This window comes from Melopsittacus undulatus, chromosome 16, assembly GCF_012275295.1.
Source record: "Melopsittacus undulatus isolate bMelUnd1 chromosome 16, bMelUnd1.mat.Z, whole genome shotgun sequence".
Classification (NCBI taxonomy): Eukaryota; Metazoa; Chordata; class Aves; order Psittaciformes; family Psittaculidae; genus Melopsittacus; species Melopsittacus undulatus.
The window spans coordinates 6,002,422-6,016,979 of record NC_047542.1 but is presented as its reverse complement, the minus strand read 5'-3'; the positions used below and the strand labels follow the sequence as shown (position 1 = coordinate 6,016,979).

At 51.5% G+C, this 14,558-nt stretch overlaps 2 protein-coding genes across 2 annotated transcripts; one reads left to right on the top strand and one right to left on the bottom strand.

Annotated features, from left to right (window-relative positions):
* Positions 1-3,816: 3,816 nt before the first annotated feature.
* Positions 3,817-6,252, bottom strand: DCLRE1B (DNA cross-link repair 1B). The gene is made up of 4 exons (XM_034069761.1): positions 6,049-6,252; positions 5,455-5,608; positions 5,208-5,387; positions 3,817-5,133 (listed from the first exon to the last, which is right to left on the bottom strand). Exons 1-4 carry the CDS (start codon positions 6,235-6,237, stop codon positions 4,274-4,276), a joined length of 1,383 nt encoding a protein of 460 aa, XP_033925652.1. The 5' UTR covers positions 6,238-6,252; the 3' UTR covers positions 3,817-4,273.
* Positions 6,253-6,491: 239 nt separating this feature from the next.
* On the top strand, positions 6,492-13,873 carry AP4B1 (adaptor related protein complex 4 subunit beta 1). The gene is made up of 10 exons (XM_034069760.1): positions 6,492-6,681; positions 6,754-6,978; positions 7,062-7,192; positions 7,859-8,006; positions 8,839-9,335; positions 9,930-10,013; positions 10,721-10,824; positions 11,024-11,231; positions 11,534-11,818; positions 12,094-13,873. Exons 1-10 carry the CDS (start codon positions 6,569-6,571, stop codon positions 12,519-12,521), a joined length of 2,223 nt encoding a protein of 740 aa, XP_033925651.1. The 5' UTR covers positions 6,492-6,568; the 3' UTR covers positions 12,522-13,873.
* Positions 13,874-14,558: the final 685 nt, after the last annotated feature.

The following is a 14,558-nucleotide window of genomic DNA, read 5'->3' as shown; positions in this document are numbered from 1 at the left end:
CAGCAGCACAAGCATGAACTCACACCTTGTATGAGCACAAAGAGTCAAGGGCAGCTGTTAGTCTCCGGATGATCAGCAGAACACACACAAAAAACATGAAATCAGAACAATAAAAATCTAAATACTGTGATCTCACAGTACTGGTTACTGCTATGGTTAGATTGTTGTAGGCAGAGGTGGGAATGTAGAGGCACAGGTGAAAGATGTGTCCCAAGGCATTTATTTAATAGCACAACTTCCCTGACAATGTGATGGATCTCAGTCCTTGGACAAGTGCCACGTTCTGGCACTAAGCAGAGAGCACATTGATCAGAGATGGTCTCACATTCATCTTTACAACCACCAAGTAACACCTGCTACACCTAAAACCCTAAGAACACAAGTATTGACTGTTCTACTGAGCTTTCCAAAACACAGAAGGAAATTGGTCCCCCCAGACTCCTGAAAGCAGGATAAACCCCACGAAAACACCCATGGTCCTGGGGCCCCTCTACAAAATCAGATCCCCTAGAGAGGGAGGAAGTTTAGGGAGGAAGGATTAAGATTTTCTGCTTTGCAGAAACTCCAGCTTTTCTCCATGAGAGAAAGTTGAGCAGCAATAACTGCAGCCGTGCAGTGCCAGACAACACTGCAATGGACAGGGAGACAAGCAGCTGCCAGCAGCAAAGTGTGCACAGGCCAATATTGCTCTTCTGTGTGTAAAATCCTACATAAAGGAATGCGTGTGCATTTAAGATTCAAGAAACAGCATGTTCCACTTTTTTCCTCCAGTAAAGCACCATTCTTACTGTCTGCTCACTCCTCTTACTATCAGCTAAAGGAAGATATTAGTCCCACATGGGGAATGCATTTCTCTGGCTGCCTTTTCTCCAGGCTTAGAGTGAACTCAAAGGCTGAAGAAGGATGGGACACCCTTCATGGTTTTCCACTCTGTTTTAGAGAAGCCAGAGCAAACTGAACTGTTCCATGGTATAGTGACTGGACTTTCATAGGCAGCTGTGTGGCAGGAGCTCAGCAGGCAGCCCTGTTCCCAGAGCCATGAGCCTGCCCTGCCTTCATGACACTCCAGCATTTCATCACAGCCTGTTAAAACAGTGCTGAAAACTTGCCAAGAGGAACTCAGCTCCTTCCTAGCTCTTGTGGAGGCCCTGGGTGGGTTGTTTCATCCCACTGGGGCTTGGTTCCCAACTGTGGAACAGAGATAAGCCACTCCAGCATGCTCTGCATGCATAGATTTGGGAGGGCTTTGGTCTGAGCACCATGTTTTTCTTTCTCCTGGTAGGATAACTCTAAGTTTCCAAGCATGTGGCCTTCTGATACCCCACAGTCAAAGCTAATATTTGGCTACAGCTTCTCATTGTCAGTGTTGTGAGCAAAACACACCTGTGCAGCGGTGTTGACAGAGCCCTGTGCACCTGGAAACAGCATGTTCAGACCTTGGTGTACATGATACTCCAGCTGCACTAACGCTCCCCTGTGGGCTAAGCTGATGACAGGAACAGAGGGAAACTGGAGGCAAGCATAGGCAGAACAAGGCCTCTAAAAGGCCAGCTATTTACTGCCAGGGAGCTTTGGGGAAGTCGAAGGATTCTCAGAAGCTTTAGAGCTCAGCAATGCCACTTATCCCCAAAGGCCATGGCTTGTTCCCTAGGATTTTAGAGTAACGCACAAAAGTAGTATTTTAACACCCAAGAGAAGGAGGAAATGTGTAACACTTAAAATGCCCCATGCACCTGCTCTGCTAAGGCAAAGATCTCCAGTGTGCTGTTGATGAAGTCTCTCCTGCTTCTATTGCCTTTTAAAACCATGAAGAGATTTAGGTTTCCTTGGTGCTGTGATTTGAATAACTTCTTTCTGAAGGGGCAGGAATTACCTTTTAAGCTCCAGTAACAGAAGCCAGCATTTCTTCTACAGTTTGAACTGTTCAGATATGGGGTGCACATCCCCCACTTCTGAAGTCTGCAGTTTTGAGTGATCTAAAGATCAGAGTTAACTCTGCAAAGAATCACCACTTACAACTCCATTTGCCCAGAGGTTCACCAGGAGATGCTCTACTTCGTTTCCTTGAATAAACAGTTGATAAAAGAGGAAGGACTGGATGCCACCAAACATCAGCAGTAAAATGCATCCGATCTCAGAGGTCATTTGCAACATACCTAAATGGAGCAGTGACTCAGAAGGCAAGCATTCCTTCTAAGCAGTGGAGAGGCTGCAGCAGAGAGCAGGACATGGAATCTGGGAGTTCAGGCACTGCTTCCCTCACCTGCCTGTCAGCTGAGTCACTTAATTCTGGACAACGTTTAAATACCAGCCTGCATCTCCAACACTACCAGCACAGCACAACTATTTCCCTGGCAGTCTCAGATGTTACAAAAGATGCTTGTGTCTCCATTCACACTGACGTGATGGAGCACTGCAGTTGAGTTTTGATTAACAAATAATCCATACAGAAACCTCTGAGGAACAGGACCTTACAGAGGACAGCAAGAGGCTGGAGCTGCCCTCACTGCCCCTTTGGAGTGTGTTTCACAGAACACTGCTCAGTCACCTCTGAAGTCCCCACCAACACCAACAGGCAGCCCCAGCAGAGGCACTGCTGCTCTTAGTGATGCACATTGCAGTGCCTGGGAAGGCAGAGGGCTGGGAGGTAGGAAGCATGTTTGCCAAACAGCTTTCCAAATATACCCACACTGGCTGTCCCCATGATTACTGTCCAGGACAGCCTTGTTTTTAATACATGTGACTGCTGCATCTGAGGCATCTTTGCTTTTCACAAGCTCTGGCTTTACTCAAAGAGCAAACACTTGGTTTTCTGTTTTGATTCCAGGATTTCAATCCACCTAAGTTGACTGCTTTTAGCAAGACCCCACAGGATACTACATTCAGAACAGACTGATCCTGATCAGGATCACATGAAATATTTTGTGTTTAAAGTAACAAACTGGAGATCAGAAGAAGCTGACTCCCAAGCTGGTTTGTTGCTCCAGGAAAGTGCTTAGTGACCATTTGTACTCCAGTGGTGCTGCCTTGACCACACAGGGAGCCAATTTGTAATATTGCTAGTGCAGTTTGGCACACACAACCACAGTGTTCCAGGCTCCACAGCGGTGCCCACTGGCTGGTCACACTACTGACACTTCTGCCTGTGTCGGGCTGTGGCTCTCTGCAGCTGATCTGGAGCAGGAAAATGCTCGACCTCTAACAGAGCCAATTGTGCTCTTCAGCCACAGTATTATTTCCAAACAGTGCTGCTAAGGCTGAGCACTTTACACCACCAAGCAGATCCCTGCCCATGGTAGGGGGGTTGGAACTGGATGATCTTAAAGTCCTTTCCAACCCTAACTATGCTATGATACTATGTTCCATTACTTTCCTTCCCATTTGTCACTGTGTGTAGGAGGAGGCAGAGGATGGGAAGGCAGTGACCCTGACGGAACTCTAGAAGTTACCAGAAGCTTTTTACAGTGAAGCAGAATTCAGACTTCAGGCTGCAAGGGATATGGTGACCCATTCCAGAAAGTCCAGAACTCAAGAACCCAGACAACTTCTAACTTCTGGTTTTCCCAACCATTGAGCTGACAGTTACCATTAAAATGGTGCTCTCAAGAGAGAACTGTGCCCAGTTGCAGCTGCCTGGATGCAAAACCAGTGCTGTCTGGAGGTATGAGTAGATTAATAAATAGGAAGATCAATATACTTAGAGGCACTTCATTTTCTAGATTTTCTGAAGCACAGTTTTTTAAATATATCCTAATATATGTAATATTAATATCTGTAATACCTTAATAGTACCTTATAATCATATTTGTAATACCTTAATATTTGCAACTCATCTTGAAATGAACCACTGTAAATATAGAATCTGGGGGGCTCTCAGATTCACCCTACTCAATTCTTTCACACATTCCAACCCCACTATTGCAGCTGCAGGCAGCTCCTACCCTCTGCAGCTCTGCTTGACTCCACCTGGCAGCATCTCTTGTCACAAGAAACGGGTAAGTCACTGCAAAAAAGTGGAGACAAGGCCACCTGCACCAGAACTGCACTGCCCAGGTGTAGTATGGAGACCTAAGAGGTGAAACAGATAGAAAAAGGAATCACCCTAAAACACAAATGCCCACAAACGTATCCTAGTTTCCTCCTTCTCACCTAATAAGATGTAAAGAGCCCCAAGAGCACAGCTCCTCTCTCCTGATGGGAAAGCTGAGCTTGTGCCTTAGAATGCATAGAACACATTGGCACTGGCAAGTGTCACAGGTTTTCAAAGTGCTTCTCATGTCCTAAAGAAATCTTCCACCAGCTTGTCAAATTTCTGTGAGGAATTCTGCTTTAGGATGTTCAGGGGAGTCAGTAAATACTGCTCTGCAAGTCCAGTTGGAAAGTGCTCATTGGAAACAGGCGCCTGGCTGACAGCACTAGCTGCTGTGGCTGCTGCTGGCTGTTCTCTACTCTGTCCTTCCTTCCCTTTCTCCTTGCCTGTGTGACAAGCACAACCTCCTGTCAAGCAGCAAGTGGACTCACAGCAGTTCTGCTGAGGAACCTCAAAACCTCTGCACTCTTCAGATGTCTCAGGGTATTTCTCTAGGGACTCATAAACGACTCCTCTGGGCACAGAATGCCGCACAGCTCTCTTCAAGAGGCACCTGGGTTGCTGCCCATTCCTTTTGCTTTGCTGCTGTACAGATTCCTGCACAGGTTTTAGGACGCTGAGGTCAGGAAGTGCCGGGGGGATAGAACTTAGGTATTCTTGAAAGTAAGCCTCGCACATGCCGCCCTTCAAAATTGGGATGACTGAGCAAGGTTTCAACCACTTCACAAACTCACACAGCTCCGAAAAGGACGAGTGATCCGAGTACGGAATGGGGTAGATGTTGGGATGCGTGACCTTCACGGGCCTGCCGGTCGGGAGGATGGCAATGGTAGGGTGCAGCATGTTCCAGCTGACGAGGGTATCCCAGCGGATCTCAGTGACATCCACAGCCCGGATCCAGCCGGCTCCCTCCTCGCTGGTGAACACATCAGGCATCTCCAGCAGCCGCATCTGCTCCAGGCGCCAGGGGCTCACCACCACCCAGGTGCTGAACTCCACTGCCAGGTCCACCAGCAGCATCTCCTTGCCCAGGCTGTACACACCTGCAAGGAGAGCCGTGAGCAGCACACAGGGATGGAGGGCAGGCGAGAGCCCCGCAGCAGGAGGCAGCACTCACCGATAACAACCTGGTGCTGCGGGTGCTGGCGGATGATGCGCACGGCCTGGTGCGTGGCTTGCTGCCGCGAGGGCAGGGACTGCTGCGGGTTGCAGTGGGTGTTGTCCAGGTACAGGCGGTCAATGTGGCGGCCCCTCAGCACCGGCTCGCCCTGCATGGTGCGGGTGTAGCGGAAGTCCCCTGCGAGGACAGGGCTGTCAGGGAGAGCCGTGGGCCGCGGTGAGGGCCGCATGGGGCAGCCCCGTACCTGTGTAGAGGATGGTGCCGAAGGTGCCCTCGAAGAGGAACATGACAGAGCCGGGGCAGTGATTGGCGTCCAGCAGCGTCACCGTCACCGTCACCTCCTCGCCCAGGACGTGGCTTTCACCCACCTCAAGGGGCCGGATCCAGCGCGTCGGCACCTGCGGGGATGAGGGGATGAGGGGCAGTGCCCAGGCCGGGCCGGGAGCGCCGGGGCTCCGGTACCGGCAGGCGGCGGGGCAGGAGGGGGGCGGTGCACGGGGAGCAGTACAGGGGCCGGGGCTCCGGTACCTACAGGCGGCGGGGCAGGAGACGGGCGGTGCGGGGGGAGCAGTACCGGGGTCGGGGCTCCGGTACTCCGGTACCTGCAGGCGGCGGGGCAGGAGGCGGGCGGTGCATGGGGAGCAGTACAGGGGCCGGGGCTCCGGTACCTGCGGGCGGCGGGGCAGGAGGCGGGCGGTGCATGGGGAGCAGTACAGGGGCCGGGGCAGGGTCAGGGCTCCGGTACTCCGGTACCTGCAGGCGGCGGGGCAGGAGCCGGGCGGTGCACGGGGAGCAGTACAGGGGCCGGGGCAGGGTCAGGGCTCCGGTACTCCGGTACCTGCAGGCGGCGGGGCAGGAGCCGGGCGGTGCATGGGGAGCAGTACAGGGGCCGGTCCCAGGTGCTGCCCAGCCCCACGGTGTGGTCCGCGTGCAGGTGGGACAGGAAGAACAGGCGGGCACCGGCCGCTCTGCGCACGCGCCACAGGTCCACGGCGATGGGCGTCCCGGCGAGCACCGACCCGGCCATGGCGGCCGCTTCCCGCCGAATTCGGACGGGGGGGGGCGGAGCCGCGCAGGCGCAGAGAGGGAGGTGCGTGCGCAGCGCGGGGCGGGGCCGGAGCCGGGGCCTGGAGCCGGAGCTAGAGCCGGACCTAAAGCCGGGTCTGGAGCCGGGCCTGGAGCCGGGCCTGGAGCGGGGCCTGGAGACGGGGCTGAAGCCGGGGCTGGAGCGGGGCCTGCACCCGGACCTGCACCCGGACCTGCACCCGGGGCCTGGAGCCGGGGCTGGAGCGGGGTCTGCACCCGGGGCCTGGAGCCGTGCCTGGAGCGGAGCCTGGAGCCGTGCCTGAAGCCGGGCCATGCCGTACCTGGGCGGCGAGGAGACGGTGCGGGAGCTGCGGCGGGCGCTGTGCAACCCGCACGTCCAAGCGGACCGGATGCGGTACCGCAGCGCCGTCCTGCGGGTTATCCGGTAGGCCCGGCGGCGGCGGCGGGGAGGGTGCGGGGTTGCGGCGGCCCGCACTGAGCCGTGTGTCGGCCGCAGGCACATGGCGCAGGGCGGGGACGTGTCGGGGCTGTTCCCGGAGATGGTGAAGGCCAGCGCGGTGCCGGACGTGGTGCAGAAGAAGCTGGTGTCGCTGTACTTGCGGGCGCAGGCCCCGCGGCAGCCGCAGCTGGCGCTGTTGGCCATCAACACCCTGCGCAAGGACTGCGCGCACCCCAGCCCCGCTGTCCGGGGGCTCGCCCTCCGCAGCATGTGCGGCCTCAGGTAGGACGGGACGGAGCGGGGGGGGTGGCCGGGGTAAGGAGGGGGACCGTGTCCCACTGTGCTGCCCCCCGTCCCGGCCGCAGGATGCCCGGCATCCAGGAGTACCTGCAGCAGCCGCTCCTGAACGGCCTCCGGGATAAAGCGTCCTACGTGCGGAGGGTGGCGGTGTTAGGCTGCGCCAAGATGCTGAAGCTGCAGGGGGACTGCGAAGTGGGTGAGTGGGGGTCAGGGCTGTGCAGGGGGGAGCTCACCAGGAGGAGGGGGTGACCCACGGGACCTGGGGTGCCGCAGGCCTGTGCTGGGCTGGTTGTCGCTGGGTTGTGGTGGTGGTACAATAGAGGGACTGGGGGAAGAAGGACGATAAGGGGACTGTCAGTGCAGATCAGGCTGTTAATGGAGCACCGAGCACTGTGAGGTTCTTTGTTGGAGTGCCTCTTTCATACCTGCTTTTACAGGACCTCCTGCCATGCATGGGAGCTATCCATCATACTTTCCATCCCAGGGAAGTGGTGGAATCGGCATCCCTGGAACATGTTAACAAAACGTGTAGATGAGGCTCTCAGAGATATACTTTAGCAACACACTTGGCAGTCCTGGGGTGATGGTTGGACTTGATCTTAAAGGTCTTTTCCAACCTGTTTTATTCTATGGTTCCATGATTCTGGGGGTATTTCCAGAGTCTCTGATGGGCTGAGCACCATTCCCACATCCACTGCCCTCAGGGAGAAGTTCTTGCAGGCATTACTGCAGAGCTGGAGGTTTTTTTGGCTGCTTCTCCCAGTTCAAGCTGTAGCATTTGTTGTTGCTAAATGCCTATAGATGGGGATTGAATTGCAGCATGACAACAGAATCTGGTGGAAGGAGCTCTGCTTCTTTGCAGATGGGGCTTTGGTGAATGAGCTGTACAGTTTGCTTCGCGACCCGGATCCTATTGTAGTTGTGAATTGTCTGAGGGCATTAGAAGAGATCTTGAAGAAGGAGGGAGGAGTTGTCATCAACAAACCCATTGCCCATCATCTCCTCAACAGGTTGGTTTGCTTTGTTATTCATTCTTATTCTTGCTTTTTGTGTGCTAGCAGGGCTCCTGTCAGAACTTGAAGGGCAGAGTCAGGCACCCAAAGAGGGAAGTGCTCATCCTAAAAGAAACTAAACAGGTTTTTGCTAAGGTTTGAAAAGGAATCTGAGCTGCCTTGCTTTTCCAGGGAGTCTTTGCGTCAGGTTTGCTGGTTTGAGCTTGAACTGTAGGTTAATAGAGTCATAGAATGGTTAGGGTTGGAAAGGACATTAAGATCATCTAGTTCCAACCCCTTGCCATAGGCAGGGATGCCCCAGGCTCTCTGCAGTCTGGCCTTGAACACTGCCAGGGATGGAGCATTTACCACTTCTTTGGGCAACTTAATCTAGTTAGGTTTTTTGATAACAGCACACAGGTATGTTCTGCTGTGTCTCTTCAAGGCTTTGAAAGATACATAACTTGTCCATTGCTGAAGAGATTAACTTTTCTGCAGGTAATTATGGAATTACAGAATAGTTCGGGTTGGAAAAGATCTTAGGATCATCCAGTTCCAACCCCCCTGCCATGGGAATTCTGCATGATCCGGTAGAGGAGCAGTACTGCTCTGCCCAGGGTTCTTGTCAGTGTTGCTGTCTAGCTTAGAGTACCAGAAAAAGCATACATGAGTGATCCTAATTAAGCCTGTGGGTGTAAACTGGTTCTCTTGGGAGAAAACTGTGGTACCTACTTCTGAAGCCCAGCATTTGGCTTGGAACAGACACTGTAAGGAACTCAGGCCTGTGCTCTGCGCAGTGCAGGTCCCTGTGCTCCTGCACTCCTGCAAACCGTGTTTGTTCTCTCGGCAGGATGGCAGATCTGGATCAGTGGGGGCAGAGCGAGGTGCTTACCTTCCTGCTGCGCTACAAACCCCGTGCTGAGGAGGAGCTCTTTGACATCCTCAATTTACTGGATGGCTGTCTCAAAAGCAGCAGCCCCAGCGTTGTGATGGCAGCCACCAAACTGTTCCTAGTGCTGGCCAGGGAGTACCCACACGTGCAGGCAGATGTGCTGGTGAGAGTGAAGGGCCCACTGCTGTCTGCCTGCACCTCTGAGAGCAGAGAGCTCTGCTTCACTGCACTGTGCCACGTGCGTCAGATCCTTCGTAGCCTTCCCGGCCATTTCAGCAGCCACTACAAAAAGTTCTTCTGTTCGTATTCAGAGCCCCACTACATCAAATGCCAGAAGATGGATGTGTTGTGTGAGCTGGTGAATGATGAAAACGTACAGCAAGTGCTGGAGGAGCTGAAGAGCTACTGCACTGATGTATCGATAGAACTTGCCCAAGGGGCAATCTTTGCCATAGGTAAGAGCTGGGTTTTGCCTTGGGAGCAGCTGCAGCCCTAGATCTTTAAGGTGGGCTGGTCTCTGCTGAGTGTCCTAGCGTTGAGGAGTCCTAGCACTGAATTGTTTCATAATGTCCATGAACCTTGTTCAGGTATCTGTGCTCTGATATCTAAGGCACTCTAAAGAAATGGTGCGTTTCATCTTGTTGCTCAGTCTTATGGTGTTGAATGAAACTGTGTAGTGAGTGGAGGAGCTCCACTAATAACTGCTTGTTCTCTGAGTTGTGATGGGGACCAGAGGTAAGATGATTTGGGGCACTTTAGTTTTGGTTGTGTGAGCTTTAAAACTGAGGAGTTTCTGTAGTATTCACAAGGAGAAAGCCAGGGATGCTAAAATCCTTTCATTTAAGAAAACTTCAGAGTTCTGGGAATGGCTTCAGGAAAAGGAACATATTCCTTGTGTGGAGAACAAGCACGTTTGACTCCACTTTCAGAAGTTATAGTCAAAAAGAGAAAACCTGTTGCTTTAAAGTGGGTTTGTGATGAAGAGTTGGGCTCATGGTTCCTGTTTCACTCTGAAAGGTGGAATTTAATGGCCTTTGGTGTCTCCGCAGGCAATATTGCTAGGACATACACAGAACAGTGTGTGGGTATTCTGACAGAGCTCCTGAGGCTTCAGCAGGAACATATCACTTCAGGTAATCATCTGCACATTGTTTGCCTGGCTGGTGCTTTCAGGAGGTGCTCCAGGCCCCTGAGCATCCCTGTGGCCTCCTCTGGCCTTGTTTCAACAGTTCCATGTCCTTTTTGTGTTGAGGACATCAGAGCAATACTCCATAGTCTGATTCACTTGTACCAGGGCTTCTCTTTTTCTTCTGCTTCCCTCAGATCTAACTTTATCACTGCTCTTTCAACCCTCTTTTAAATGGTTGTGCTTTCAGGTTTGAAAAATCACCTGCTTTCACTCAGCTCTTGCATTAGGTCTCAGAAGCTGCTGCTGCTTCTGTAACTGGGCACCAGAGCCTTTACAAGTTTAACCTAAAGCTCATCAAAAGACTTGCTTTGAATTGGTGTTAGTTTTAATTTGTCATTCTGACCTTGTTTGTCTGAATGATCGTGAGTCAGTGTCTTTTTAAAGGCTGGGAATGTCCAGAAAAGAGGTTATTTCCAGCAGCCAGAGGAACAATCTGAAGTTTCAGGGCTTTATTTTAGACATTGGTGCACCTTTGCTCTGAAAAACACAGCACTGTGGGGCTTTGAAAGGTGTCTCAAATCATAGTCACAAGCAAGGCACTGAGCTCCCTGACTGAGATTTGCAAAGTCTCTTGAATGGGTGTTTGTGGAATCTATTTCCCTAGTGGTTCTGTAACTGCTGGGGAATGCTGTGTGTTTTGTCTCATTGCAGCAGTCATACGGGCTTTCCGGGACCTGGTTTGGCTGTGTCCCCAGTGCACAGATGCGGTGTGTCAGGCACTGCCTGGCTGTGAGGACACCATCCAGGACAGTGAGGTAAGGTGGCTTTGTGCCCTGGGCTGGTAGCTCTTGAGGATGGGTGGACAATGACTCTTTGTCCTTTGGGCTTGAGATTGGTGGGCAAAGATCAGAAACCTTCAGAAGACACGCTCTCAAGTCTGTTTGTTTCAGGTCAACTCTGTCTTTCTGGTGAACAGCATCTATTTGCTGGGGTTTTTCTGTGTGGTTCCTTCAGGGCAAGCAAGCGTTGATCTGGCTCCTGGGCACCCATGGTGAGAAAGTACCAAATGCCCCCTATGTCTTAGAGGACTTTGTGGAGAATGTGAAATCAGAGATGTCTCCAGGGGTGAAGATGGAGCTTCTGACAGCGCTGGTGCGCCTCTTCCTGTGCCGTCCTGCTGAGTGTCAGGACACACTAGGGAGACTGCTCTACTTCTGCATAGGTGGGTTCCCTTTATTCTCTTTCCCTGAAGCTGTAGTACAGGCTTTTTGGGACCTGGTTTGGCTGTGTTCCCAGTGCATGGATGCCGTGTGTAAGTGTCCTAGTTGTGAGGACACCATCCTGGGTGGCAAGGGAAAGTGGCTTTATGCCTTAGGCTTCTGCTTGGTCCCTAGCTGTCTGGTTGATGAGTGTAGCAGGCTTACACTGTATCCCTAAGAGTCCATTTTTAATGATTAAAGGTTAGTACTTCAGGTAAATCTGGATGACAGAATTCTCCATAAATTATGTCTCTCTCATTCCCAGAGGAGGAGATGGATATGGCCGTACGAGACCGTGGCTTGTTCTACTATCGCATTCTGCAGTCTGGTGTGGAGCAAGTGAAACAGGTCCTGTGCAGCCCCAAGTCTGATCCCTCTCTGGGGCTTCTGGAAGATAAAACCAAGCAACCCGTGAATGCGTGGGCTTCAGAGTTTAATACTCTTGCACCAGTTTATGGCAGAGAACGCTGGGCACTTGTCACTGCTCACCAGCCAGCAGAACCCTCTTACACTTGCTCTCCTCATATTGACTCCAGCAACAGAGACACAGGTAACTCACTCCATCTGGGATCTGGTTTCCACTTGTAGATGTTCTCATGTGGGTTTAATATTTGGAAGAAGATCACAGTGCTGTGAGAATGCTGACTTAGTGTTCTGACTATCATGTGCAATGTGTGGCTGATCACCACCTCACTGGGCATGGGGATGCTGCTGGAGGCAGTTGCTGTGATCCCAGCCACCATAGTGGCTCCATAAGATGTTCTTTGTTAAACTGGGAGCTGCACCTTGGATGCTGCATCTCACATATTTGTGATTTCATTTCAGAGTCACTGATTTCTGAAGAGAACAAAGAAGTCCTCAAGGTCCATCCTGATACAGGCAGCCTGACCTTAGTTCCTGATGTCTACCTGACTGCAGAACAGTTTGAGAAGACCTGGCTGAGCTTGGAAACAAACTGGCACCTTTCTCTACCATGGTGTGGGGCAGTTCATCCAGATACCATACAGACAGCTCTTCACGTTGTCCATATCCAGACTATTGCTATGAGCAAAGCTGGTGTCCAGCCATGGAAAGCATATCTCAGTGCTCAGGATGACACAGGTTGCCTCTTCCTAACAGAGCTCTTGCTCGAGGCAGCAGATTCAGAGATGCAGGTTTCAGTGAAGCAGAGTGAGGCAAAGCCAGAGGCAATGCAGGCCTTTATTTCAGCATTAAAGACAGTCATGGGGACAGTTGCTGGCCTGGAGTCCTGACTGGTCCCTGCTCCTAGTAGGAGGCTTGCTCAGGGCATGGGAAGGGTTTATTTCTCTGTCTGTATTTGCCCTATTTGATGCTGGTTTTGCACTTTAAAGCTGTGAGAGTGTTCGCTGCCCTTTCCTGGGCTTGGACAGCAAGTGTGGTGAGGGGGTCAGTGCAGTGGAGCAGCAGGAAGGGTCTGTCCTCCCTCTGGGGTGGGGAAGGGACAAGGTGATGCATAAGTGAGCCTGCTGCTTCTGGTCTGAGTCACAGCAGTGGTGTCTGTGGTGCTTGTCACAAGGCACTGAGGCGGCTGATGGAGCCAGAGATGAGCAAAATTCAGGGATGTGTTTTGGAGAGGTTTTTTCATGAGAATCGTAAATAATTGAAGAAAAGACTTCTGAGACTCCAGGATGTGGTTGCTTGTCTCACTTTAAGAGGAACAGCACAGTGAAGAAAGAAGTATTTAGTTCTTGGCTCCCTTTCCATGTGATTTCAATAGTAGCTTCCCTGCCAGTGACTCTTGCTCTGCTGTGTCAGATGGGTGGACAAGGTACACACTGGCCTCAAGAAACGGACCTGTTTTTCAAGAGAAAGAAGTGTATTTTCTCCTTGAAATGTGTTGCTGCAGTTACAAATTGCCCTGTCTGAAGTTCCCCCCTCAGCTCCCTGTGGCCAGAGTGACACTGGGAAGACACAAAGTGTGCAGGTCTTGTTCATGTGAGTTAATACAACATGAGTGTTGCAGCCTACGTCCCTTTGGCCACATTACTGAGCTGTTGGCCCTCACACTGACACAAATAATGGAAGAATTGCTCTTTAGAGAATTAATTGTATGGAATATTACATTTTGGTTGGATGTAGTACTTACTTCTGTCCAGTATTGTCATCCTGTCCCCACATGAGACAGTGCAGTGCTACATGACTGAATTCTGTCAGTTTTTCAAGTCGCAGTCTGACTTTGTTTTGAAGAGCATCACTCCATCTGCTCTGCTGAGAGCTGGGCTTTGCACAGTGTCCAGAAGGGTGTCTGTGTCCCAGCCACGTTTGACACAGTGGCAAAACCCTGAAGAAGGCTTAAGGCTGAGGTCCATCGGTTGCTATAACAGGGCTTTATGGTACTCTGTAAGGAATGGCTTTGTTAACCCTCTTCTGTAAGATTTCTTGTCACTTTTAATTTCTTTTAATGACTGCCCATGGCAGGGGAGGGTGGAACAAGATGTTCTTTAATGTCCCTTTGAACCAAGCCCCATTTTGTGACTGCTGTACCTTTAATCTGCAATTTGCATTCCCATGCACTGAAAGGCTACTGTTAAACAACAGGCTTTAGATTTCTCATTGTCCTAATAAAAACGTGACTCATTCCTGGCTTGTGCTGCTGCTGTCCTGAGCACGGTGACTCTGCCCCAGAGCCCAGGGCTGCAGGCGCCTGAAGGAGAGGAACTGGCTGAGGGATGGGGGTTGGATCAGGAAGTGATGCTTCCAGATCAAGTTACCAACCACTTCATGTTGAAAGATCCTGCTTTCAGTTCCTTATGAACTTGTCAAAGGTGGAAATGGTTTTGCTGAAACTTCCAGTGTTGGGTAGCTGCTTTTGGTTGAACCTGGTTTTGGTAATATTCAGCAAACAAATGATACCCTGTTCAACTTGGGATGCTCGAAGGGGTACATGCTATAATTGAGATGCTCACCCTTCCTTAAGTAGTTTAGCTGGGGGAACGCAGGTGTAATGTTGCCATCTGATTGATGCTGCTGTCACTGAGTCAGGAAAGAGGTGAGATGTTTCCCCACCCTCTTACCTTCATTCCTTGCTTCCAGCAGCTTGGGAGGAAGGAACTGCTGGAACACAGAGGGGTAAAAAAAAGGGAAGCTCTTGGAGAAACAGGAGTGGGGATGAGTTGAGATTTGAGCATAAAGCCACTGGGGTGAGAGGAAAGAGACCTGGATGAACTCAGGCTCATCTGGTCCAACATTTCCAGGCAAAGCATGACCTAGACTTGATGTCCCAGCAGCCTCTCCAGCCAAAGCTTAACAGTGTCCAGTGCTGGGGAATC